The 24563-nt window shown below is 34.4% G+C and overlaps 4 protein-coding genes and 2 pseudogenes across 5 annotated transcripts; 1 reads left to right on the top strand and 5 right to left on the bottom strand.

Moving 5' to 3' along the window:
- The first annotated feature begins 582 nt into the window (after positions 1 to 582).
- RMI1 (recQ-mediated instability protein (DUF1767)) lies at positions 583 to 5554 on the top strand. Its single transcript, XM_007037980.3, has 8 exons — positions 583 to 1156; positions 1333 to 1503; positions 2208 to 2353; positions 2920 to 3056; positions 3683 to 4026; positions 4281 to 4391; positions 4610 to 4738; positions 4924 to 5554. Exons 1-8 carry the CDS (start codon positions 650 to 652, stop codon positions 5092 to 5094), a joined length of 1716 nt encoding a protein of 571 aa, XP_007038042.1. The 5' UTR covers positions 583 to 649; the 3' UTR covers positions 5095 to 5554.
- Positions 5555 to 5662: 108 nt separating this feature from the next.
- On the bottom strand, positions 5663 to 7731 carry LOC18605143 (11-beta-hydroxysteroid dehydrogenase-like 6; annotated as a pseudogene). Its single transcript, XR_016025033.1, has 6 exons — positions 7317 to 7731; positions 7017 to 7213; positions 6826 to 6911; positions 6528 to 6659; positions 6282 to 6446; positions 5663 to 6192 (listed from the first exon to the last, which is right to left on the bottom strand). The product of XR_016025033.1 is annotated as an 11-beta-hydroxysteroid dehydrogenase-like 6 (transcript).
- Positions 7732 to 8251: 520 nt separating this feature from the next.
- On the bottom strand, positions 8252 to 10719 carry LOC108661176 (11-beta-hydroxysteroid dehydrogenase A-like; annotated as a pseudogene).
- Positions 10720 to 12285: 1566 nt separating this feature from the next.
- On the bottom strand, positions 12286 to 13913 carry LOC18605142 (11-beta-hydroxysteroid dehydrogenase-like 4A). Its single transcript, XM_018116910.2, has 6 exons — positions 13707 to 13913; positions 13423 to 13615; positions 13244 to 13329; positions 13025 to 13156; positions 12807 to 12935; positions 12286 to 12624 (listed from the first exon to the last, which is right to left on the bottom strand). The coding sequence occupies exons 1-6, from the start codon at positions 13884 to 13886 to the stop codon at positions 12418 to 12420; spliced, it is 927 nt and encodes a 308-aa protein (XP_017972399.2). The 5' UTR covers positions 13887 to 13913; the 3' UTR covers positions 12286 to 12417.
- A 1833-nt stretch (positions 13914 to 15746) lies between these two features.
- Positions 15747 to 19209, bottom strand: LOC18605141 (11-beta-hydroxysteroid dehydrogenase A-like). The gene is made up of 6 exons (XM_018117180.2): positions 18863 to 19209; positions 18549 to 18741; positions 18353 to 18438; positions 16522 to 16653; positions 16302 to 16433; positions 15747 to 16195 (listed from the first exon to the last, which is right to left on the bottom strand). Exons 1-6 carry the CDS (start codon positions 19043 to 19045, stop codon positions 15989 to 15991), a joined length of 933 nt encoding a protein of 310 aa, XP_017972669.2. The 5' UTR covers positions 19046 to 19209; the 3' UTR covers positions 15747 to 15988.
- A 3325-nt stretch (positions 19210 to 22534) lies between these two features.
- On the bottom strand, positions 22535 to 24339 carry LOC18605140 (11-beta-hydroxysteroid dehydrogenase A-like). The gene is made up of 6 exons (XM_007037976.3): positions 24098 to 24339; positions 23801 to 23993; positions 23607 to 23695; positions 23335 to 23466; positions 23042 to 23206; positions 22535 to 22943 (listed from the first exon to the last, which is right to left on the bottom strand). The coding sequence occupies exons 1-6, from the start codon at positions 24278 to 24280 to the stop codon at positions 22650 to 22652; spliced, it is 1056 nt and encodes a 351-aa protein (XP_007038038.2). The 5' UTR covers positions 24281 to 24339; the 3' UTR covers positions 22535 to 22649.
- Positions 24340 to 24563: the final 224 nt, after the last annotated feature.

Raw genomic sequence — 24563 nt, 5'->3', positions numbered from 1 at the left:
GAAGAACAGATGAGAGAAACATAAGAATGAAAAATAAGAATGGGAGAGCGAAAGACATGTATGAAACAAACGATAAAACCAAAGAGACAGAAAGAGGACAAAAAGCTTCTAGATGGGAGGGAAATACTTCAAATGCCCCCTCCCTTTTGATCAAAAACCCAAGAAACCCTTCCTTTACACATAAAAAAATTAAAATTACTCTTAATTTATACACAAATTCCCGAATGATACCAGTTTCTAAACTAAAACCCCAAAATGCTCTCCATATAGAGACAAATTACAATGTCACATGTCATCCCCAAAAGTCTTTTGTAAGTAAAAATCATAATATTTAAAATAATATTTAGCCACATATAATCTAAAAAAGGCCACAACGTGGTTCAACTTGGAAGCTCCTTTGGGTTTTCCTTCTATATTATGTTATGTTATAGATGTTATAGATATTTGCACTCAATTCAGCAATTTCTAGAGTCCTAGGCCCAAATCCAATAAATTGGTCATGCCCAATCCAATTAGGGAAGAGAAGTCGGGTCGGTAATCTAAGACGGGTCCCAATTAAGGCACTTTCCCGCTCTCCAAAAGCTCCTCAACAAGCACTGTGTGTTTTCAGTGGAGGGAAAACCAAAATTCCCCAGAACCCTCAAAATCAATGCCGAGAAGACGCCTAAGACTTCACTGCTCCTCCGATGAAGAAGAAGAAGAAGAACAGCTCGATAACGAACCTCCACTGGAAAGCTCCGCCGTCACTCACCAACCCATAACCCTATCACTTCCTAACCCTAACCCCGCTGAACCGCTTCCAATCTCCGACGACGAATTCGTTGATGTCTACGACAGCTTCACCCCTCCCTCTTCCCCTCCTCCGGAGGCGTCCGAAACGGCTGCTCCGGTTACATCAGTGGAGAGCTCTGACTCTCCCATTGGAGACCTTCTTTTAAGAATGGGACTTAAATTGAGGAGAGAGTGGCTGGATTCTTGCGTTCAAGGACTGCAGAGCTCGGTCCCTAGGTTTTCGACTCTCGATGTTTCTGCAAAAGCGAAGCTTTGCTTTCAACAATTCTTGTTTTCGGATATGAATTATTCCGGAGGCGGTATTCTTCCCGAAAATGTTGATTCAATGCACCTTGTTGATCTGAAAGGACCCTTCGTCTTGCAGGTTCGCTATTTTTTTTTTTATTTCCATTGGCCTCCATATTTGGCTAACTCTGTATTTATCTCAATTTTGAATATGAATTTTAATTGTCGCAGAATTCTTATTTTTATTCAAAATTATTAAAGGCAAAATATTTGGATGTGGAAATGTTTGCTCATGTTCAATTATTATGTTTTTAGGTTGATGAGATAGTAAATATTAGTTGTCCGCTCAAGGGAAGATATCAGGATGCGCCTCCTGGGATCAAGAGGTGCCTTAAGTTATCCATGACAGATGGCGTTCAACGTGTGTTTGGCATGGAATACAGGCCTATTAAAGATCTCCAAGTTTTGGCTCCCGCTGGATTGAAGGTTCTTCTCTAGTGCAATCTGTGGTTTTTAAAATGTTAATTTTATTATGTTTGCATAGTTCCCCGTTCTAAATATGTTTAGAGAGAATGCATTTTATAAGGGTCACTAACAGTAGCATGTTCTTCCTTGGATTCCAAAACTTGAAATTAAACTCAATGACATCTTGATGGCTTTTGGCCTTTCAGTATCTGCATTTATAGCTGAACAATGTGGATGATTTTTGATGGTCGAGTATGGATCTTTCCAATATCTTTTCACACCTATTCAGCGGGTGATTGTGTGTTGCATTGGATTTAGGTTGTCTCTACGGCTATCTGAAGATGGTTATGCTGTCTCATCATTTGTGTCTAGAAAATAATGCCTATACTTAATAGAAATGTAAATGATTTGTCACAAAACCCCAATTTCTAATATGTTCGTCAACATATTATCTGGTTGTGTTTATCGTGGCCTACCTTAATTGTTCACATTTAATTAGTTATAGAGTCAAAGGGTTACTTACCAATTCTAGCAATCAGTTGCTGTCAGAAATGCTGAACTTTTGTCGAACAAGGTCAACTTTATCCTTTTAGTTTTGGTACAAAACCTGGATTAGCCCATATATTTTTGTAGGTTGACCAATGATTTATTCATGTCAACCAGGAAGAGAAGTCTATTAGTCTCTAAGGCTTTGATGTTGACAGGGTACGTCTCTCACTCTGTAGGTTGCCATCTGTAATATACACATACGACGTGGGCTTCTTGTGCTGGTCCCTGAAAGTTTAGAAGTTCTAGGGGGAGTAGTTGAGGACTTAGAAGCGGCACGACAGCGTCTTGTTAATGAAGTAAACAAGCCACCTAGGGGTAAAAGGTATAATTGAATTCCAAGAATGTATCTATCATTGCTGTTCATGTGCATTACCAAATGTTATAGACAAGCAATATCACCCCCTGCCCCCCTGCCCCCCAGGTGCGCATGTGAATTGCCATTTCTTTACTCCATTGTAATTTTGCTTTAGTTTGTCATGTTGTCATAGCCAAAATGTTCTTGCTGCTAAAGGTTTAACAATAAGAGGTGTCAACTCTCCAATTCAGAATTCTGTGTTTGCAATGTCCTAAAGTGGATAAATGCCGGATAGATGATTTTTTACAGTAATAATGGTGATGCTTGCTTAATTTCACAATGTTTGCATGGATGAAAAAATTGAGTGACACTGGAATGTCCTTTAAGGAGAGCAAAGGATGTAGGCTTTAATTATATCAAAATTTACTGGTTAGAACTGTTCAGTGTTATCCTTTTCGAGTGATTGCTCCGAAGACATTTTGAAACCTAGAATGGTCTTGCTGCTTTTGAATTGATTTATGACCCTAAAGAAGTATCTTGGTTCATGATACTGTCATCGTTCTGAACCCTCTTTTCTCTCTATCCTTGTGCAGATCAAAGACAGGAGTGGTTCCTCCTTTAGCAACTAGAGCAACTCTTGCTGCATGGCCTCTGAATGGTGTTAATGCTGTTGAGCCCACTAACAATTTGACATCACAAAGTGCAGCTCCCTTTCAGGCAGATGAAAGAGGTTGTTTATTTATTTGTTTGTTTTTTTATCCAATTGCAAGGAGTTTGATTTTCCAAAGAGAAATAAAACAAATTAGTATCCAAGTAGCATAAAATGGGGTTGCATGTTGTATATGTTTGTTATAAATGTAATTTTGAGGGAAAATATTGAGTAATACCTATTTTGAGTATAGTAATCGTCGGAAGTCCTGTTGAACAGAGAATGAAGGTGGAAATTAGTGGGATAAGAACAAAATCTTTTCCCTCTTAAGTTTCCTCAAGATTTTTTTTCTTTCTGCCTGTTCTTTTACAATGACTGGTAGGTTAAATATATGAACTCTAAGAAATTGGACAATCCTTTAGTGGTTCACTTGAGTTTGACATTTATTGTTCATGAAATGAGAGAATTCTTTTGCTTGGACTGGTCTGAACTTTTTTTAGTTGATAGACCTCAATTGTTTTGCCTTTATTGTTGCATCATTTGTCTATAATCAATATGTGCTACACTTAATCAATTCGTATAACAGAAATTTGAGAGCATATGAATATTTTTACTGATTAGTTTGCAAATTCAAGAGCATATGAATTGATCATATGGCACTTCCTTCTTTGACTCTTTAACTTCTTCTTTTGCCTATTACACTATAGGTGCCACTTTGGATTTGTCTAGCACTGTTACTACTCAAAGAACTGTAGAGAAGCCTACTGCTCATATTGGTGGGGTGAATGCCGTGCCTAATTCATCATCTGATGTTGTTTTGGATGTTGAGAGGATGCAAATTGATAATGTTCCCATTAGCAGGGAAAACGAGGTGTCAAACTTGAACCCCGATACTGCTCCTGATGTTGAACATATCCATATGGCTGATGTGGTTGAACATCCTCTCATCCTGTCTGGAGACCGAGAAGTCCCATTTACCTACTTAGCTAGTTTGTCAGCCAAGTGGGCTGCTATTAAAGATAAAGCTACATATGTACAGGGAAAAATTAAGGTATCCATAGTTCTCTATTTTTTATATTGGTTTAATCTTTGCGGACTTATTTTTTAGCATTGAAATTTCATCTAGCTTTTTTAAAATGATAGCATAAGGATTAGCTGACAATGCCTTCCATCATAATATTTGGTTGGTTTTACCAACATAGAGTTAACCAGAGACAGAAATTCGTAATATCTAATAGTAATTTTTTTGAAGTGTTTTTCTTTGTTTTGTTATATGTTTCTTAATATTATCCAAAAATTTTGTAGTGCTTCTTGACTGGTGTAAAGAGTTTCCAGTATAAGCAAAGGACAACCTATGAGCTACTGTGTTATGTTGATGATGGCAGCCTCATCTCTGAGATCCTCATTGATCACAATGTAAGTTCATGCTAAAGCATCAGAAGATGGATTTTGCAAAGAAAATAGGAAAGCATGCTGGAGCCTAATGGACGGCTGCTAATGTGCAAATTAGTCCTTAATATTTTTTTTTTGTAACTCATTTTCATTTAGGGCTTATGGCCTTTTACTGACAATGCTATGAGCTTGTTGGAACTTGGAATTTGTTAACCTAATCTGTTAGTATTTCTGAATTCCAGGTTGTGCAAAAAGGAATAGGTCATTCTCCACAAGAGGTCACTGCTGCTCTTTCTTCTTCAGACAAACAAATAGTTAGTGGAATGAAGGAGATTATGAGGCAGTTCCAGACATTTTTAGCACATTTTGAGGTAAAACACTTCTATTATTTATCAAGTATGAGCTTGCTGTCATCTTTTATAAGTTCCAAGCTGTAGTTAGGAGGCATTGCTTCCTTGTAAATGCTGAAATGGTCTTTAACCGTTGAGAATCATTAGTAACTTTGTGGTGATTTATTTGCTGGGTACTTCGTCACATGGAAAAATGTCTTGTCCAGGGAATGATGCTTATAGAGATAAACAAGAAGTCTTCTCTTCCAATTGCAATAGAGATGACCCAGGGCTGTCCTGCATCTGATGCACGGTTGCTTCTCAGAAGATTGGAGCCTTCTGCTTCTTCTCAAACTCCAGAGCACCTGCCATTGGATCCCATTGACATATCCCCTTGATTGGCTGCATATCACGACTGTCTTCTAGGATGTTGGAACCAATGCTAACAGAATTGGCTACCTTCACTGTGAATTTCGAATTGGATCGCATGATCCCTTTCATGCGATTAATTTGCAGGCACATTACAGGCCAATCCAGAAATCAAGGAATCATGGAACTTCTGGGATTTTCTTTGAATTCTTTCCAAAGCCGAAGAGATGTGGCATGTATTTGTTTAGGAAGGACGAAGGAGAGATTTGGAGAAGAAACTGGTAAGAAAAATCCGGATTGCAAAGTGTTGGAGACCAAAGAAGAGAAGTGTAGAACCTTTGCTTTTTGGGTCTAAGTCTTGAAGAAGTGAAATGAGCAAAGATATCAAGGTTGCATTTTAAAATATGAATTGGAAAGAGGGATTTGGATTTCAATTGTATAAATGTATAATGGAACTTATGAAAAGATAGCTTTTATGATTATGATTAACTTCATTAATTTGTTAGACTTTTAACCAGTCCTAGTAACTTTAAAATTCTAGATGAGATAATGAAATTCATCACCGTCTTATACTCTGAAATTCATGAGTATGTTGAACTCTTACCTGTTTTTATATAAATGCTTGCATTCATATTCTATTATACACAACAAGCAACACCCAATTTTACTCCTATTAATGTATGTTTCCGGCCATAGAAAGGAATTTCCACCGTTGAGTCTAAGCTTTGCCATAATTTAAAGATGTAACTTTTTTACTTTCTGCTGCAAGCCTGCAACCTATGTTTTTACTTCAGAAGATAGATGACATTTCATGCCCCTACCTTGGTTCATGGGGCTTTGATGACGATCTTAGGAAACGGGCCTCCCATCCAGAGAGAAAACTTCTTCACTCTACTGGCTACATCGAATATCTTCTTGCTAGGCACATCCCCGTGGGAAGATCCAGGCCCTGTCATTAACAGCAAGCGGTTCCACCATTCTATTATCTCAGGGCAAAACACCTTCCAGAGTAATGTCGCCTTGGTCCAAGATGGCAGCGTCAAGTAATTCTCCCCACGGCAGGCACTGTCAACTACTGCCTTGGCACACTTATCAGCTGACTCTAATGGCATCAGACTGACTTGAACCTGGCAGCAATTATAAGAGATAAGCAAAACTGGAAAGTACATCCCATTCCTTTCCAGGACTATCGCATTAGAGAAAGAAGCAAGCTTACGTCTCTCATTTCTCGATCTACTACCAATTTCCCTTCCCTGGATAGGAATTTCCCTTCTGTCATCTCTGTCTTGATCAATCCCAGTGTCACAATTGTAATTCCAATTTGAGTCCGAAATTCAATCCTCAATGTCTCGTAAAAGCTAATGAGTGCTGCTTTGCTTGCCTTGGGCCATTGTGAAGCTAGAATTGCTCAAAAATTAATGTGTAAATTATAACCGTTAAGGATACTGATAAGATTTCTTACATCATAGAAGCTCATTCATGGTGCAAATAACCACGCGGCGCGTGATGCTATCACTATGATCTTCCCTTTCCTCTTCTTTAGGTGTCGCTGTGCAAAATAGGTGCTGTAGACTGAACCCCAGAAGTTTATGTCCTGTGGAAAATACAGCAAAGAACTTCGTGAACAGAGGATTCGTCAATTTTACTCATTGAGGTGTTAATTCATCAGAAACTGAGAAATACTTCATGCCAAAGTATCATTAGTTTATGTTGAATATTTAAGCCAAAATCAAGGTAAAAGAATGTTGATGATTGATTACCATAGCCGGCGAAGCTTTAGTGATATCATCATAATCTTCAAACAAGCAGACAGGAGCAACCCCAGCACTGGTGACCAAATGATCCACTGCTAGCATGAAATGCCATCCCAGGATGATTGAACATTACTATTATTCAAAGATTCCCCGGAAAACAAAAAACACAAAGTATCAACTCTTCTAGTTTTGCTTACAATGCCCAAAGTGGTTTACGGTGGCATCAACAAATCGCTTACAGTCTTCAATCTTGGAGATATCTCCAAGGATGTAGATAGCTTCAGGGGAGCCAGTGATCTAAAAAATGGCAGCTACTTCTTGGAGACGATGCTCTCTCCTGGCAACAAGGGCTAAACGAGCTCCTCTCCTAGCATACTTATATGCGAGATTTTTCAAAACCACAAAATCAGAAACATTAAAAAACAAGGGAAAAAAATAATAATCAAACGAAGTTGAAGTTTATAGAAACGTTATACAGGGTTCGTTCTCAAACCTCGCCGACGCCAGAGGACGCTCCAGTGATGAGTATCACTTTTCCAGTCACATTTTCCTTGAATATGGTTCTTACAGTGGAGAGGAGGGACTTGAAAAAACGATAATGATGAAGGAGGAAGAAGAGTGCAATAAGGGATATAGTAGCAACGATGGCATTCATGAACTTATTGATCAAATCCATAGCTTGTATGGAATGATGAGAAGCGAGACAGAAACACTAGAGCTAGTGATCAAAGGGCGTGGAACTAAATTTCATTGCTTTCAAAGCCTAAGCAGTTTGCAACGTAGCAGTGTTGCATGTAGGGAATTCAACACGTAGCTCTCCTCCGTTAATACTGCCTTTTTTTTATTCATTCTGCCCCTAGCTTTACTGAGACTTGAACTGTATTAAATTTCAATTACTACAAAAGAAATAAAATCATCTTTATACTTGTTAAATTCAATTATTTTTAAAATTATCTTTAATTACTAACAAATTATTTTTTTTGAAAAATACTATCAAATTAAATTTAATTAAGTTTATATTCTAATTCAATTACATGTTACATATTTTAAACTTATCTTTAATTTATATATATATATAACATTGAGATAAATGTATTAAATTATCTTTGAAATTCATTAAAAAAGAAATAAAAAAGAGGGAATAAATAAATAAATAAATAAATAAAATGACCATATTTTTAGTATTTAAGTAAATTTTGAACAAATATTAGTGTGATTAATGAAATTTTAATATCAGTAGTTTTTCAAAGAGAGAGAAAAGAGTGTTTTTCAAACTAATATGGGGTAAGTTGATTTGCAACAAAACCTTTATGGATGACAACTAATTTTCTTAATTGTCCTATATAGTTTAATATTTAATAGATCACCTCAAACCAAATATATAAATAAATAAATAAATATAAGGTGTAGGATTGACCTTGAATTGCTCCGGACCAACAAAGTCTCATCCATTAGGGGTGGTAGATTGGTACATATCTTCTTCTGCCCTGTGGTTGCTTTCAATATAATTGAGGTTGGCAATGGCATCACTTTAATGGCCTTCGTTTCGTCTACTGATAAAGTACCAATGGAAGCACCACTCCAACACTTCAGGATAAAACAGCTTAAACAGAAACCCCACAACGTACCAGGACGGTGCTGTTAGGTATTTGTCTCCGCGGCAAGCACTGTTTACAATTGCTTTGGCGCATTCATCGGTGGACTCAGCCAGGACAGAGTTCATTTGAACCTGAAAACAATACTACTAATCTATAAAAGTTTAAACATTGAGAAATTAATTCTCTTAAAAAAATTAAAAATGATGGCTAGGTGCAGATAATGGAGGTTTAAAACCAGTCCTACTCGGTACTACCTAACATTGAATTTCTCAGCAGGATACGGTTATTATTATAAGGAAACCCACCAACCCTATCCTAAAATAAATGACATTTATGATTACTTCAGTGCCTAGACTTAGGGTTACTGGAAGTTGCAATCCTTCCACTGTGGAATTTAAAGGGATCATATAGGAGATGATACCTCAAATATAAAAATGTAATAAAATATACTATCAATCAACATTTATTGAATTTGAAAAGGAATAAAAAAAATGAGTTGATCCTCTTTTAATTCTCAAATCGATAAATTCATAAATCAAGATTTTACTGTATATAAATACAAATAGTCTAATAAATATAATAATTTCAAAAGCATTTAGAACATATTTAATGAATACGTATTAATTAATATTGGATTGGATTAATTGGTCTTCGCTTATCGATAAAAGAAAAAGATCATCAAAGGGGCAAGAGGCTTCAAAAATAAAAAATATAGGAGTAACTTATTATCATGAATGTGAAAAGGGTGCATTGGGGGAGCTTTATATCTTCCATTCAAGGAGGAGGAGGTCATCGAGCCTAACTTTGACAGGTTTTGATTCATCTCCGTCTCGAAGATCCCGGGGTCACTATAGTTATTCCAATATCTGATCAGAATTCAGCCCTTAATGTCTCAAATAACCTTAATTGTGCTGCCTTGCTTTCCTGAGACAGCAACGAGATAGCATCAAATCCATGAAACAGAAGATTTAAACCACTGAAAAGTTACAATGTCATAACACACATTGTAAAAGGTCAATTTTCGAGTAGGAAACCAGCCTGCGGTTGAAGCTATAACAACTATCTTCCCGCTGGTTTTTCTTAGAAATTTGTGTCCTATAAGGACATAAAATGGAAACTTTTTAGTTATAACTATTGGAATTAAAGAGGGAAAAATATCATAGAAAGCCGAAAGCTATAATCATATAATTAATCACTGTCATAAGACTCGGATACTTTTAATTTGTCAAATATAAACAATAAAGTACAAAATTATATATGTGGATGATTTGATACCATAGCGGGAGCAAATTCAGAGAGTTGGCTGGAATCCTCAAACTAGCTGATGATGTGAGTTATTCCAGCATTTTTCACCAGATGATCCACTACAACAGAAATGTCCCATCAAACAAAATACATTCTGAAAATTTGGGCCTTAACTGCTGTGAAAAATGAGAGGCTGCATCACTTACATTGCCAAAGTGGTCAACTGTTATTGAAAGCTGAAGATGAAGATGATATTTAAGGCTGATTTCAGATTGACTATGTTTGAAGATTAAAGGAGCAGAAGACTTGTTACAGCCAAGGAAAATGAAGGACGTGTAATTTTATTGTTGTACAGAATGTAAACTTTAGTTTTACTGTTTTGCTGTTAATAGTTACTTTTACAGTTGTAATTAGTTAAAGTAGTTGATTAGTTAGTTAGTTGGTTAGTATCATGTATAAATACTCTTGTGATGACAAATTCAGGAATGAGAAAATCATTTCCTTTACACTGACTTCTCGATCTTTCCTCTTATACCTCTGCTGATTTTGACAACTGCCTTATTGACAAACTGTTTGCAATCTTCTGCCTTGGAAACGTCTGCTCGGACCACGATAGCATCTGGGGACCCCAACTGGCTAGCTTTTTCCGCAACTGCCCGGGGTCGGTGTTCTCTTCTAGCAGCCAGGGCCAAACGTGCTCCTCCGTTTGCGTACTCGTGAGCAAGATGCTTCATTGCCCAAAGCAAAACCTATCAGGAATACATACTAAAGATACTAAATACTAAATGTTTGCAGAAACGTAAATACATAATCCAGTGAGAACGAGACAAACCTCTCCAATTCCTAAGGATGCTCCGGTGATGAGGACAACCTTCCCAGACAGGTTTTCAATGTTTATGGTTCTTTTCAGGAAATTGAGAAACTTGAGAATAAGGAACATTGGTAAGAAGAAAAGAAGAACAAGGAATGTTACTGAAGGGAGGACAATGCTCATGATCTTGTGAATAAAATCCATAGCTTCTTCTCAGTATCGGAGGCAGAGATTGTGCAATTCAAATCTTGAGGCAACAGGCCAGTAGACTTGTAGCAGATCAGATATCTATGTTTCTTCTCTCGTGCTATGCAAAATTTTATCCCCAGCTTGCTGGGACCACGATCGATGTGGGCCAGGTTTATAACTTGGGCCTGTTTTTAGTTTTTTGTTTGAGATAGATGGTTCCGGCCGGACTCGAATAATTGATCAGAAGTTTGGTTGAAACTTAATAAATTATAGATATGATATTTAGCTGCAAATTATTATTTTTAGGTAGATGAATAGACTTTTCTGAGAAAAAAACTTCAATAAGAGAGATAACCAAAAACTTAAAAAAGGAAAAATAAATCTATAATATTTTAAGAAGTTTTTAAATTATTTAAAAATTTTGAATAAATTTTTATTTTTATATTATATTAAATTAAGTCTCTGTATTTTTATTTTAAATTAAATAGACACTTATAAATAATTATTGATCGATTGTAATTAATTAAAATGTCACTTGTCATTTTTTATATTACGTGTAACTAATAAGAATGATGAAAATGGCACATGGTTATGACATCATATTATATTAGCATATCCACTAGATAGGACATGTGAGGCGCCATTTTAATATCACTTGGTATAAAATAATAAGTGACATTGAAACTAATAACAGTTTAATTTTAAGAGTTTATTTGATCTAAAATAAAAAAATTAAAACTTAATTGAACGTCATAAAAAATAAAAAATTTATTTGAATTTTTTAAGATAATTTAGAGACTTTATTTAGCTATTATGTAAAAAATAAACAACTTATAAATCTATTTTGTTACCTTTTTGACAAATAACTTGATAAAACTTCAAAATTTTAAAATCTTTCATAAAAAAGATATGATTTGAGCCTTCAATGTTGCATATAATACTAATAAGTAATGAGCAAACTAATGATAACTCATTGGAGGATGTCATTTTGAGCCCGAGATATTACTATTTCTTTCTTTTCATTTTACAAGCAAAATCGAAGCAAAGTTGTTTCCTTTGAGATGCTATTGATTTCTTAAACAAAATTAGTTAAAAATTTTGAAATATAGCACTATTTTCGAAAATTGAAGGTCTGAATTGTAATGTTTCAAGCATTCTCTACTTAATGGCTCATATTTAACTTGCGCATAATATATGCAAGTTTAAAGCCATTTAAGGAACATGAAATTTTTTTTTGACACTTTGTTTATTAAATTTGAAAGATTCAGCTTCTTTGGATTATGGCACCTAAGAGAATATATTTGTTTTTAATTCGATGACTTGTTGAGGGCTTGAGGGCAAAATGGTTGGGAATATGAAATCAACGTTACATTAAATATTCAAATTTACTTTGACTTTAGCAAATATCACTTTGTTTCAACTCTTCTTATTCTTCCGGATTCCTCTAATCTAGGTAGCTATGGTTTGTACATAAACTCCCTAAAGGCCAAGACAACTCATGCGTGCATTACTTTCATTGAAGCCCAAGAGTTTTGTTTACACTATTGTGAGATTGAAGTAACATTTTGGTTGTACACTAGAACCGAAGTATTCCCTATGTCTATTATTGAGGAGCCGTTGGTAGGGAGGATAGAAAGAAAAATGTTTTAATCCAAAGATTGAACTACAAAATAGAAGCTAGATAGTCATATTCAAGCTTCGAAGGCAGACTGCTGAAGCAGGGTTTCCCTTCCTAATTTAGGACAGTCCGGCCGGCTATGCTTTTTTATCCCCCGTCCTTCTTCTATGGACAAGTAGCAACTGGCAAGCCCAGTCCCATATCTCAGGACAAAGTACCTTTAGAAGATACAATGGCCTAACCCAGAATGGCTCTGTCAGGTACATGTCTCCTCGGCAAGTGCTTTCAACAATTGCCTTGGCACAGACATCCGCTGGCTCGTTTCCGAGAAACTGGAGCTTACCCTGATAGGCAATCAAGTTCAAAGCAACAAGAAAGAGAGCTTGGTTTTGATTTCCAAACAAAGAGCATTAGATCATTTATGCAATTTAACAGAACTGAAAAACCTTAAGGTATGATTGTATTCGGGAGTATTAAGGAGGTTATTCCCTGTCTCTTATCTCGGATTACTTCCTTTAGGCCTTACCTTTCTTTGTTGATTGCTTCGGGTCATTTCTGACTCAACAAATCCAGGAGTGACAATGGTTATTCCGATTTCTGGACCAACTTCAATCCTCAATGACTCATAGAAACCAATTTGAGCTGCCTTGCTTGCCTGAAATGCAATTTTTTACAAAGTGATCAGTTGAGCAACTAAAAATGGGAACCTATTCGATATGTATAATACAGAAGCAACTTGTTTACAGCGTAGAAGCTAGTTTTTGGAAGGCCGAGCCAGGCAGAAGCTGAGGACATCACAATCATCTTCCCTCTCCTTTTTCTCAGGTGTGGAACTGCAAAATGGGTGCCGTACACTGAACCCCAAAAATTTATGTCCTACAAAGAAACAAAATTGCGTTTTGAAATGATATTTAAATTTAGTTTAAAACGCAGAATGAAATATAAGCAGTCACTTGGGGATACCATAACAGGGACAAAATCAGATATATTGTTGGTTACTTTAAAAGATTGCACGGCACCAACCCCAGCATTGTTCACCAGATGGTCCACTGTTGGATAAATAAACCTAATCAGTTAATAAAGTGAGGTCTAATCTCCACTAAAAGCTGTGAACATGGAATTAAGGAGAGAAAGAAGCTTACAGTGCCCGAAGTGGTTCACCGTCTTGTCAACAAATCGCTTACAATCTTCGACCTTGGATACATCTGCAGTGATCACAATTACATCGGGGGACCCCATCTGTCGGGCTCTCTCAGCTACTTTTTGAAGACGATCTGTTCTTCTGGCTACGAGGGCCAAACGAGCTCCTCTTCTAGCATACTCATAAGCAAGGTGCTGCAAAACTCGAGAAGTATGATGATAAAACAGATACATATGTTAATCTATGAACATTGAGTGGAGAAGCCGGTGGCCTGGAGGTACAAACCTCACCAATGCCCGAAGATGCTCCCGTGATGAGTACTACTTTACCGGCAACGTTTTCTTTGTACACAAACCTTTGAATGGAACAAAGAAGCTTGAAAACAAGAAATGGCGGTAAGATGAAAACAAGTGCAATTATAAGTAGAGGGGGAAAGACAATGTTCAATAGCTTGTTGATTTCCATAGTGTCAACAACCACAAGAACAATAGAGAAACACTAGTTATTTGTTCCGTGGCCAAATGAATATGGAAGAATATATAATGTATGGATTCTATTTAATTACAAATAAATATTTAAGTCAACTGTCAACCCAAGAGTCTAGCATGATCAGGCCGTGCTATTAATGACGGCCGCGGACTACGTTAGATGAATAAAGCAAAATGTTTGGCATGTTAGGCCACTAAAACCAGAGCCTATAGGAGGCGGTCCAAATCTGTTCTTAAACCTTAATTCAATTCATGCCACACTAACACAAGCAGATAACTCCATTGAATTATCAGTTGATTTAATTACTAAAACAGGAGATATTTTTTTGTTGTGAGCCTACCATGGTATGGCGTGGGACTTCTCTCCACCAATGCATTAGAATTAGATATTTAATTGACTATGGTGTTTGAAGTAAGTAAGATATGATATGTTAATTTTTAAAATTATTTTTATTTATAAAAATATATTTTAATATAAAATTTTAAATATTTCAAACTTATAACTTAAATCTATAAATAGTAGCATGACAATAAATATTAATTATTTAACTTTTAAAAATGTTATGTTAATATATTTATATTTATTTAGCCTAATTCCTTTCACAAATTTGGAATGATTAAAGTGATATCACAATTAAGCATTATACAACCTAACATAATGATTTATATTTTTTCCCTATAAATCAGTCATTTACAAAATTCGGCAGACTCAATAATTTCATTTTAGATTGTATACGGGGGATACTCCTAAGCTTTAGAGCATTAAATTGTTAATTAATTAATTAAATTTGTATTCTTTTTAAATTAATTTAATTAATTTGGGAACCCTAACCGCCATCTCTCTTTCTCTTGCATTTTACCTTCTTTGGCTAAATCCTCCTTCTGTTTTCCACTTGGTTTCTTCTTCCTTTCTCTTTCCTTCTCTTCTCTTCGTTTCTAAGGAATTGGCCCAACATTGGATATGGGGCAATTACTTAGAAGTACATTTTGTACAACAGTCCTTCCTATCTGATAGAAAAGGATCCCATGATCCTGAACCGATCTTGGAGTGTCTCCAGTTGTCTGCTTGAGAATGCAAATTTGGAATTAGGCAAGCATTTGATCTGCTTATGCTTGTAGTTCATTTGCAGAGACAAAAGCAGCGGCATTTCTGGTTACCAGAAGATTTGGCAAGGTATTATTATTCCATCATGTGCTTTCATTTTGAAGAAACTGTGTGTAGGAAGCAGCAATGTTCTTGATCATTATGTTCTTCTGTATCAAATTTATACTGCCCACATAATCCCCTAGACTCTGACCCATTTGTTCGATTGGGTTGAAATTCTGCAGCAGTTCCATTGTAGTTCAGGATATCAAAAATGGGAAAGTAATTTCATCATTAGAAGAATTGGGATTCCTCGATAGATGGGAAGATACATTCTCACAAATATAATCATATCAAACATGAGAATATTACCTACTCATTTACATTCCATTCTCAAGAATGTAATTGTAATCAACATTGGACCTTAAATTCATTGGATATTAAGGTTTGAGTGTAAAGTGTAAACCGCAGATTTGCCACTCAATTAACGTACCATTTATACCGAATGGGATGATTGGTGTTGTAAAATTACTGGTGATTTTTATATCTCACTGTAATCCTCTATCACTGAGGTGATGGATTCCAACCGCATCTAAGTTTATCACTAGAAAACCAGAACATACCACATGTTCTCTTCTTTTTCTTTTAAAATTCATCCACCTATTTCCTTTTAAACTAGCGTGAAGCGCCAAAGGAGATCTGATAATAGCTCTCTGCATGACAACTGAAAAGAAAATAGTGATACTAAAGAAATAAAGGTGGAAGCAAAATAAAAATACCAGGCGTGCTTCTACATATAAAATTAACTTCTCTCCAACATAAGACGTTTCTAATTCCAAACAAATATAACATCTGGGTTCTCCAACTTTAGTTTCATATGCTAAATCGAGTTAAAACTCCACAAGCCACATCAACACTACTCCCTTTAGTTTGCTAAAACCGAATCGCTTAAATCTTGAGCAAACGTTCATTTCTTGGAACAAGTATTGTTGTTGCTAAGATGTTTTCTTTGAAGACCCAGGTCTGCCAACCAAGGTTAAACGGCAAGCCCACTCTAATAACTCAGGGCAAAGCATCTTTAACAACGGTCCCACCCTATACCAAGATGGCTCTGTCAAGCACCTATCTCCACGGCAAGCGCTTGCCACAATTGCCTTTGCACACCCTTCTGCTGATTCACCCGGAATAAATCCCACTTGCACCTAGCCAGCGATTAAGAAAAATTCCATTTGTTTTTGATATACATAAAAAATAAAAAAAATAAAAAAAATAAAAAAAAACAATGGGGAAAACAGAAATCTCGCTTACCTCTGATGTAAATGCCTCTCCTTGGACCATATCTGTCTTGATTAAGCCCGGGGTGACAATCGTTATTCCAATGTCTGAACCAAACTCAACCCTCAACGTCTCATAAAAGCTAATTAGTGCAGCCTTGCCTGCCTGAAGCCATTGCAGAAATACAAGTGATAAGGAAAATGGAGAATCGATCATCAGGAACTGAGTGAACCATATGGAGGAGATATCTCACATTGTAGAAGCTTGTCTTTGGCAACGGCGCCCATCCAGCAACTGAAGCAATCACAATGATTTTCCCTTTGCTTTTTCTTAGGTGTGGAACTGCGAAATGGGTTCCGTATGCTGAACCCCAGAAATTTGTGCTCTACCAACGCATTATATATATAAAAAGAGATATTTTATTTTCAGACGATGATATAATGCGAATCAGTAAAACGGATCAATCTCGTGGGCTATTTTTCTTGGGAAATTTGTACTGTATAATGAATTATGATCGGTTCAGTGTGACAGTAGCCGATAGGGAAAGCACAATTTGCTCAGATTAGCATTCTACCTTGTAAAGCTATCCTTAGTTATGAAAGACAATTTTAAACCAAAAAAAAAAAGTTGAACATCCATATTATAAAAAATTTATAAATTTTAAATATAATGTTCTTATTTTTATATTAAATATTAATTTTTTATGATTTTCTTTAAAATTTTTTAAATTAAAAAGTATTGAACATCCGTATTATTAAAAAATTTAAAATTGAAATATAACTTATATCAAAATTAAAACTTTTATTTTTTTTGTGAAAATTAAAGAGTAGCAAATATTTAAAAACAAAAAGAGTAATTTTGAAGTTTTTTAGTTGATGTTTATATCTTTCACTGCTTGCTATTTGTTTTTAATTTTCTATTCATTTTTATTTTTTACTTTTTATTTATATTCATTTTTTAAAAAAATAAAAAATCAAAAGTAAAACATTAACCAAACCAAACCTAAATTTTACTCGCCTGAATTTTACGCCAATCTTATTGTCAATATTTATCAAAAAAAAATATTTAGACCATTCTAAAACTCAAACACCACCAAATCAAACATTAAAAATAAAATTAAAATATCATTAAGAATTTTATTGATAGAATTTAAACTAATCAATTGGTTAACAATAAAATTCAAATTTAGACCCTTTACGAATTTTCGTATGAAATTCATCATGTAATCAATTATTACAAATCAAACTATAATATAAAAATTCAAATGAATAAATATAAAAAATTAATATTTATAATAAAACTTGGGTAATAAATATTTGAAGTAACCACTATTCGAAATAAATTAATAAATGTAGGACTAATCAATTTTAGAGTTTTCCATATATCGGGCGAGGCATTGATGTCTCTAAAACCTAGATTAAGGTATAGACAAGGTTCGTCCATTTAAATAAATTAATAATAAAATATTAAAAGAATTTATATTACTATTTGAATTTTTTAAATATATTTTAAAATAAAATAAAATAAATATTTTTATTAATATAATAACAACTTAAACCATGTATCAGATGGAGGATCTGAGTGAGGTCAGGCCATGATGTTAGCGAGCAATCCGGCTCGTAGACAGGTGCCCTTACGGAACAACCATGGGTCATGGTCAGAGGTGGAGGAAGCGGGGCTAGTAGGGTCCCCACCCTCCCTAAAAATTTAAAATTTATATATATTGTTTTATTGTATTTTAAAAATTTTAATTTTACTTTTATTTTTTAAAATATTTTAATTTTATTTTTTAAAATATTAAAATTTTCATTTTCATTTTTTTAAAGTAAAAATTTTAATTCCGTCATTGTTCATGACCGTTCGTAGTTATAGTAACATTGAAACAGACAAATCGCTATTCGGCTAAACCAAGTAGGTGGGTGGACGTGGAAATATACGCCCCACAAATTCCCAAGGAAGAGCAGCCAGTAAACTAATTGAGGTCTTTTTCCTAATTAAATTAATCAATACCTCTCTCATCTCTATGTACACCACGCCCAATCTTTTTTCTGAAAAAAGCTCAAGTGCTGGAAGGAAAAGCGTACCATAGTAGGAGCGAATTCAGAAATTTGTGTTACATCTTCAAACAATCCAAGTTTAACAATAGCAGCATTGCTCGCCAAGTGATCCACTGTTGCATAAATTAAGCCATGAAACCGCCATCTTAGATTACAGTTTAAATACCAACCATAGACCCATGCATAAAAATGCGCAGATATACATATATATATATACACTTACATCGTCCAAAGTAGTTTACAGCTTTGTCAATAAAGCGTTTACAGTCTTCCAGCTTTGAAACATCTGCAGGGATAACTACAACATCTGGTGACCCTAGCCGACGGGATTCATCAGCAACTACGCAAAGACGATCTTCTCTCCTGGCAATAAGGGCTAAACGAGCTCCTTTCCTGGCATACTCGTAAGCAAGATGCTAACACAAACGATAAACAAGATGCATGCAAGAGCAAGGTTCATCATTAATTTAAGCTCTGTAATCAATAATCTTATTGACAAGGGATATATATAGTGCGTGATGTTTTCCTTCCACAAACCTCACCAATGCCTGAAGATGCGCCAGTGATGAGCACAACTTTTCCTGCTACATTTTCGCTGCAGAAAGATCTTATAATATAGCTAAAATACTTGAAAATGAGATATGGCGGCAAGAAAAAGAGGAGCAAAAGGATGGCTATAGGAGGAAATAAAATGTTGATGAGCTTGTGAATGAAGTCCATGGCTTTTGCAGTTTGCAGTTGAATGGAGAAAGATGCTCCTTGGAGGACCAATATAATAACACTAGTAGAATAATCAACGAGTGGAGAAACGTGAAAGAGACAGGATTTTTTGTGAGCCGGCAGTGGAGTCAGGAGCGTGGGGAGGGGATTGCTTAAAATAAAAATGGCAACCCTAACTCTAAGACAAAAGTGGATGAAAATCCTCTGCCCCTATATTGTGCCCCTTTCTCTACCTCGTGCATATTTGTTTGCCACGTGTCTCTTAGATTAAGTCTTTTTTTAACTTTGTTTAACCATATAAGAAATGTTAGTTATTGGCAGTTTCATTTTTGATTGATTTTTTGGAGTTTATAAATTCGGTTGTTATAGAATAATTTGTAGGTTGTAAAAGTTGTATAATTTGTGTTAGATTCAGTTGGGGAGAGAGAGAAAGAAACAAAATTGCAAATCAAATAATTGTAGAGTTTACATGCTGCAAACTCAAAAAAACTAAAATTTATAAAATAACAAAAAAACTTAGAATACAATTTAGCAATTCAAAAAACCAAAATCTACAAAATAACATAAAATTCGACAAAGTACTCGACTTTTTTTTATATATTTTTTTAAAAATAAAATAGAGCTCTAAATTTTCTGAATTAAAAAGAAAAAGCCAAGAAATAAAACCTTCATAGAAAATTTAATTTTCAATTTCAAACCCTCTTAACTCTTCTAGCTCCAAGTTTCCTTCCAGTGCTAATTCCCTTTTAATAAAAAAAAATGTTCTCAAATTTAGTAGTGGCTTTTATCGGTTTGGGCTAGTAAGACTTGGGAGTGGTTAGTACTCGTAATCATTAGCTCCCTTAATTATTAGTATTTATTTTTATCGATAATAATTAAGTTTTCTTATGAGACTATAATTACTATTAAATTTATTTGTATTTTGAAAGTTTGGATGGAAATCCTTTGCCCTTGTATTGTGCCCCTTTCCCTACCCCGTTCAAATGAGTTTGCCGCATGTCTCATAGATTAGGGTTTTTTTTTAACTTTGTTTAATCATAAAAAAAACGTTAGTTAACGGCAGCTTCATTTTTTGTTGATTTTTTAGAGTTTATAAATTCGATTGTTATAGAATAATTTGTAGGTTGTAAAAGTTGTATAGTTTGTGTTAGATTCAGTTGGAGGGAGAGAGAAAGAAACAAAATTGCAAATCAAATAATTGTAGAGTTTACATGCTGTAAGCTCAAAAAAACTACAATTTATAAAATAGCAAAAAACTTAAAATATAATCTAGTAATTCAAAAAATCAAAATTTACAAAATAACATACACTCGACAAAGTACTCAACTTTTCTTTGTATATTTTTTTAAAAATAAAATAGAGTTTTAAATTTTCTGAATTAAAAAAAAAGCCAAAAAATAAAATCTTCATGGAAAATCTAATTTCTAATTTTCAAACCCTCTTAACTCTTTTAGCCCAAGGTTTCCTTCCAGTGCTAATCACATATGACTGTTTGTTGACAGCAACAGGAGGTTTCTTATTCTCTTTGCTCATACTTCTAAGTAGGTACCTAGGAGTCTGAGTCCTGTTCCTCTCCACGGAATAAGCAGCAGTCACTGACTTCCTCAAGCTCTCGAGCTTTTTCAAGACTCTTTTCTTTGAAGATTCAATTGTAGAGACCTCAAAAATAACGCTAGGTTATCTCAAAAGTAAATGCAATAAACTCTCGACTATTTGGTTTAGTTGCTTTTTCAAAAAAATAAAATAAAATATCAATCAAACCAAAGCTAAACATATAACACAATATATATATATATATATATATATATATATATATATATATATTAATTTGTTGATAAAATATTTTTTGTGGTTGCAACTTAAATAATGCAAATTGAGCCTTTTTCTATTTGATTGTTTACCTATTTCCTTAACATGATATCAAATAATCAAATTTCATAAAGAAAAAGACCAAAATTACATTTTTGAATCTTGAAAAATCTCATTCGGTTTTTATTAGTTAACAAGACTCCTTGAAAACTAATCTAAATGCTAATTTAAAATTTTTTTAACATTGATGTAATATTATTTGACTGTGATTATAAATTATGGTCATGGTTATATATATATATATATATATATATATATATATATATATTATACTTTTTATTGAATAAAATGTATATTATCAGTAGTGTTTCGAGATGACTTCAAATAATGCCTGCCTTAATTTGGAAGGTGTAGATGACAACTACCATACGGCCTTGTTTGATTGTTCTTGTCCCGTCCTTCTTGTAAAGTCCCACTCATTTAAAGCGTAAGAATTGCAATCGGTTTAATTGGATTCCATTTGAAAATTTTTAGATGGAATTAATTAAATTTTTATAAAAATATAATCGAATTGATCAAAATATATCTTAACATCAAAATAATTAAAAGTGAATTATATTGATTGGTTCGGTCAATTATAAATATTTTCACTACTTTTTCAACAATTTTTAAAATTGTTTGTAAAGAAAAAATTGAATTTTTTATTTTATGATAAATGAGATAAAATTTATCTTTATTTTGAAACATTTACTTTAAGTTTTTAATACATTAATTTTTATTCTGTAATGTATTTTACTTATTTATGTTAATTATAAAAAAGTTATAGTTATTCTTACATTTAATTACATTGATAATTATTATAATTTATTTTAAGTTGATATATGATATCTTTTTACTCATTTTACTTTATATGTTATTATTTTTATCTTTATTCTCATAGTTTAAGTTAAAATTAAAAAAATATTATTTTTTAACATCATATTTTTATTTAATTACGTATAACTATAGTTTTTTTGTAAAAATTTTTAATAGTTAATTTCAGGGATACAAATCACTTCCATTTTTCATAAAAAAAAAGTAATAATAAATTGTTTGAGTTAAAATTTAAGAAGTGTAATATTACATTTTTATTTAATCACGTGAAATTATAATTTTTGTGTAAAAAATCTTGATAACTAATTTTAGGGATACAATCACTTTAATTTTTTATAAAAAGAATTAATAATTGAATTTTTATTTTATGGTAAATTATATAATTCTTTTATCATATTCATGATGATTAGAAATTCCCTGCCCCTAAAAATGACTTTTTATTATATTGATTATAAGTAGATATGTTGAAAATGAATAATAATAATAATAATAATAATGATAATAATAATCTATTAAAAAAATAATTTCCCAATTACCAATTAAAATCATAAAAATAATAATAATTAATTCTAGTAATCATTCTATTCCTAGAATAAGTACTTCAATCAAATGGTATTGGGGCTTCTACAGATATACTCTAAGCAGTGTCTAGTATACTGTTGTTTTTTGATTTCTTTCAGCTCCTGGTTGGATGATTAAAAGAAAATTCATCCAAATTTTCAGATTCATTTAGATTTCAAAAACTGAAAATTTTGCCATAATGCAAGGAAGAGATTTGAAATTGATAAACCCAACCATCGAAAACGATTTATCCAGCCTGGATTAGTTTATTCATTGTACGAGCTATTCTAGTATTTAAAAAGGTGGACATACAGGGATAAAGCTTTCAAACTTTCAACTACAGGGAGCATGTGGATGCTAATCAATCTGTCTTGATCTCCGGGGACTGGATGGTAGACGGGTAAAGAACTTTCTTTTCTCCAGCGGTGAGGTCCAAAATCTTCTTGCTAGGGGCTTCCTGGTGTGGAACCCCTGGACTTGTGAGATAGAATAATCTGCAACCCCATTCGATCACCTCAGGGAAAAATAATTTCCACAGGCAGGTGGCGCTGTACCATGATGGCTGTGTCAAGGACCTGTCTCCCCTGCACGCGCTGTTCACAATTGCCTGGGCGCATTCGCTAACTGATGCAACAGGAATTGCGCTCACTTGAACCTATTGATTCCACAAGGGAAACTGTCAGATTTGACATGTATGAACGTCCACATATAGCAAAACTATAGCATACATAAGACGAACTAAGGGCGCCTTACATCTCTCATGTCTTGCTCTACTTCCATTTTGCCTTCCTTCGAAAGGTGTTTGTCTCGGGTAATTTCAGACTCTATGTGCCCGGGTGTCACAATCGTTATCGTAACATCTTGTCCGAGTTCAATCCTTAATGTATCGAAAAAGGCAGCCAATGCTGCTTTGCTTGCCTGAGATAGCCATTGAAGCGTTAGAAGTACTCATCACAAAACACAAATTAAGATAAAGGGGAAGGGAAATATTTTAAGATATGTTCTTGTCTAAACATAAGAGTCAGAACAAAGGTGGTGATAATTACATTGTAGACGCTTGTTCTCGGTTCAGGCAACCATGAATTAGCGGACGACAAGACAACGATCTTGCCTTTGCTATTTCTGAGGTGTGGCACTGCGAAGCGGGTGGTGTAAACTGAACCCCAGAAATTTGTGTCCTGGTGAGAGGAAAAGGGGCATCGAAACCCCAGAAAAGTGAGCAAGTTTAGACAAATGAGAATTGAGATTCATATCCCTCAATTTGCTATAAACAGTACTTGAGATGTGGTAATTGACTTAAAGCCAGAAAATCTTTTACCATTACAGCTCTGAAATTAGTCATATCTGGAGGTGCACCTTCAAACATGCAGACTGAAGTTATACCAGCATTATTCACCAGATGGTCCACTGTATCCAAGAGGCCATGACTTACACAGTGTTGACAATTTTCATACGATAATTAATAGTAACAATTACTAAGAACACGCTATGTAAATAAAAGTTTGCACTTACATCTCCCAAAATGATTGACAGTTTCCTCAACAAGTCGCTGACAGTCATCAACGTTTGAAACATCTGCACGAATTGTTATAACATCAGGAGATCCCAAATCATGCGCTCTATCAGCAACTTCTTGCAGCGATTTCTCTCTTCGTGCTGTGAGAGCTAAGCGGGCTCCTCTTCTACCGTACTCATAAGCCAAATGCTGCAAAAATCACAAAGAAATACAACTTTTCTCATCATGACAATTAACTTTTTGCCTCCAGCAATTTAAGTTGAGTTTTCTCTCTCATGAAACATGTAAATTACCTCTCCTATGCCTGAAGAAGCACCTGTTATGATGACAACTTTTCCGGACACGTTTTCGCTAAAAAAGGAGCCTAAGGTGGCGAGGAAGAATTTAAAGAGATAAAATGGTGGTAAGAATAAGCATAAAGAGAAGAAGGTGAACCAAGGAGCTACGAGGTTCAGAAACTTGTGAATAAGATCCATGGTCTGTTACACGTACAGAGAAGAGAGAATAGGAGAATTAATGTATGACATGAAATTATAAAACCAATTGAGTATGCAGAGTGTTTATAGCCAAATTGCCATGCAAGGTTGTATGGCAAGGACTTGACACGTTCATTGAGGGCTGAGGCAAACCCAATATGGCATTCACATTTGTCCTCTGATTCCCCTCTCCTTGCATGCTGGCTCACTGCCAAGGCACTCTTTCCTTTATGACTTGGCGGCTTGAAAGCAAAGATAATCTGCTATATGCCATCTTCACCGT

Source organism: Theobroma cacao, chromosome 3 (assembly GCF_053813885.1).
Source record: "Theobroma cacao isolate CCN51 chromosome 3, ASM5381388v1, whole genome shotgun sequence".
Lineage (NCBI taxonomy): Eukaryota > Viridiplantae > Streptophyta > Magnoliopsida > Malvales > Malvaceae > Theobroma > Theobroma cacao.
The sequence above is the reverse complement of the archived record's forward strand: the minus strand, read 5'-3'. Positions and strand labels throughout refer to the sequence as shown.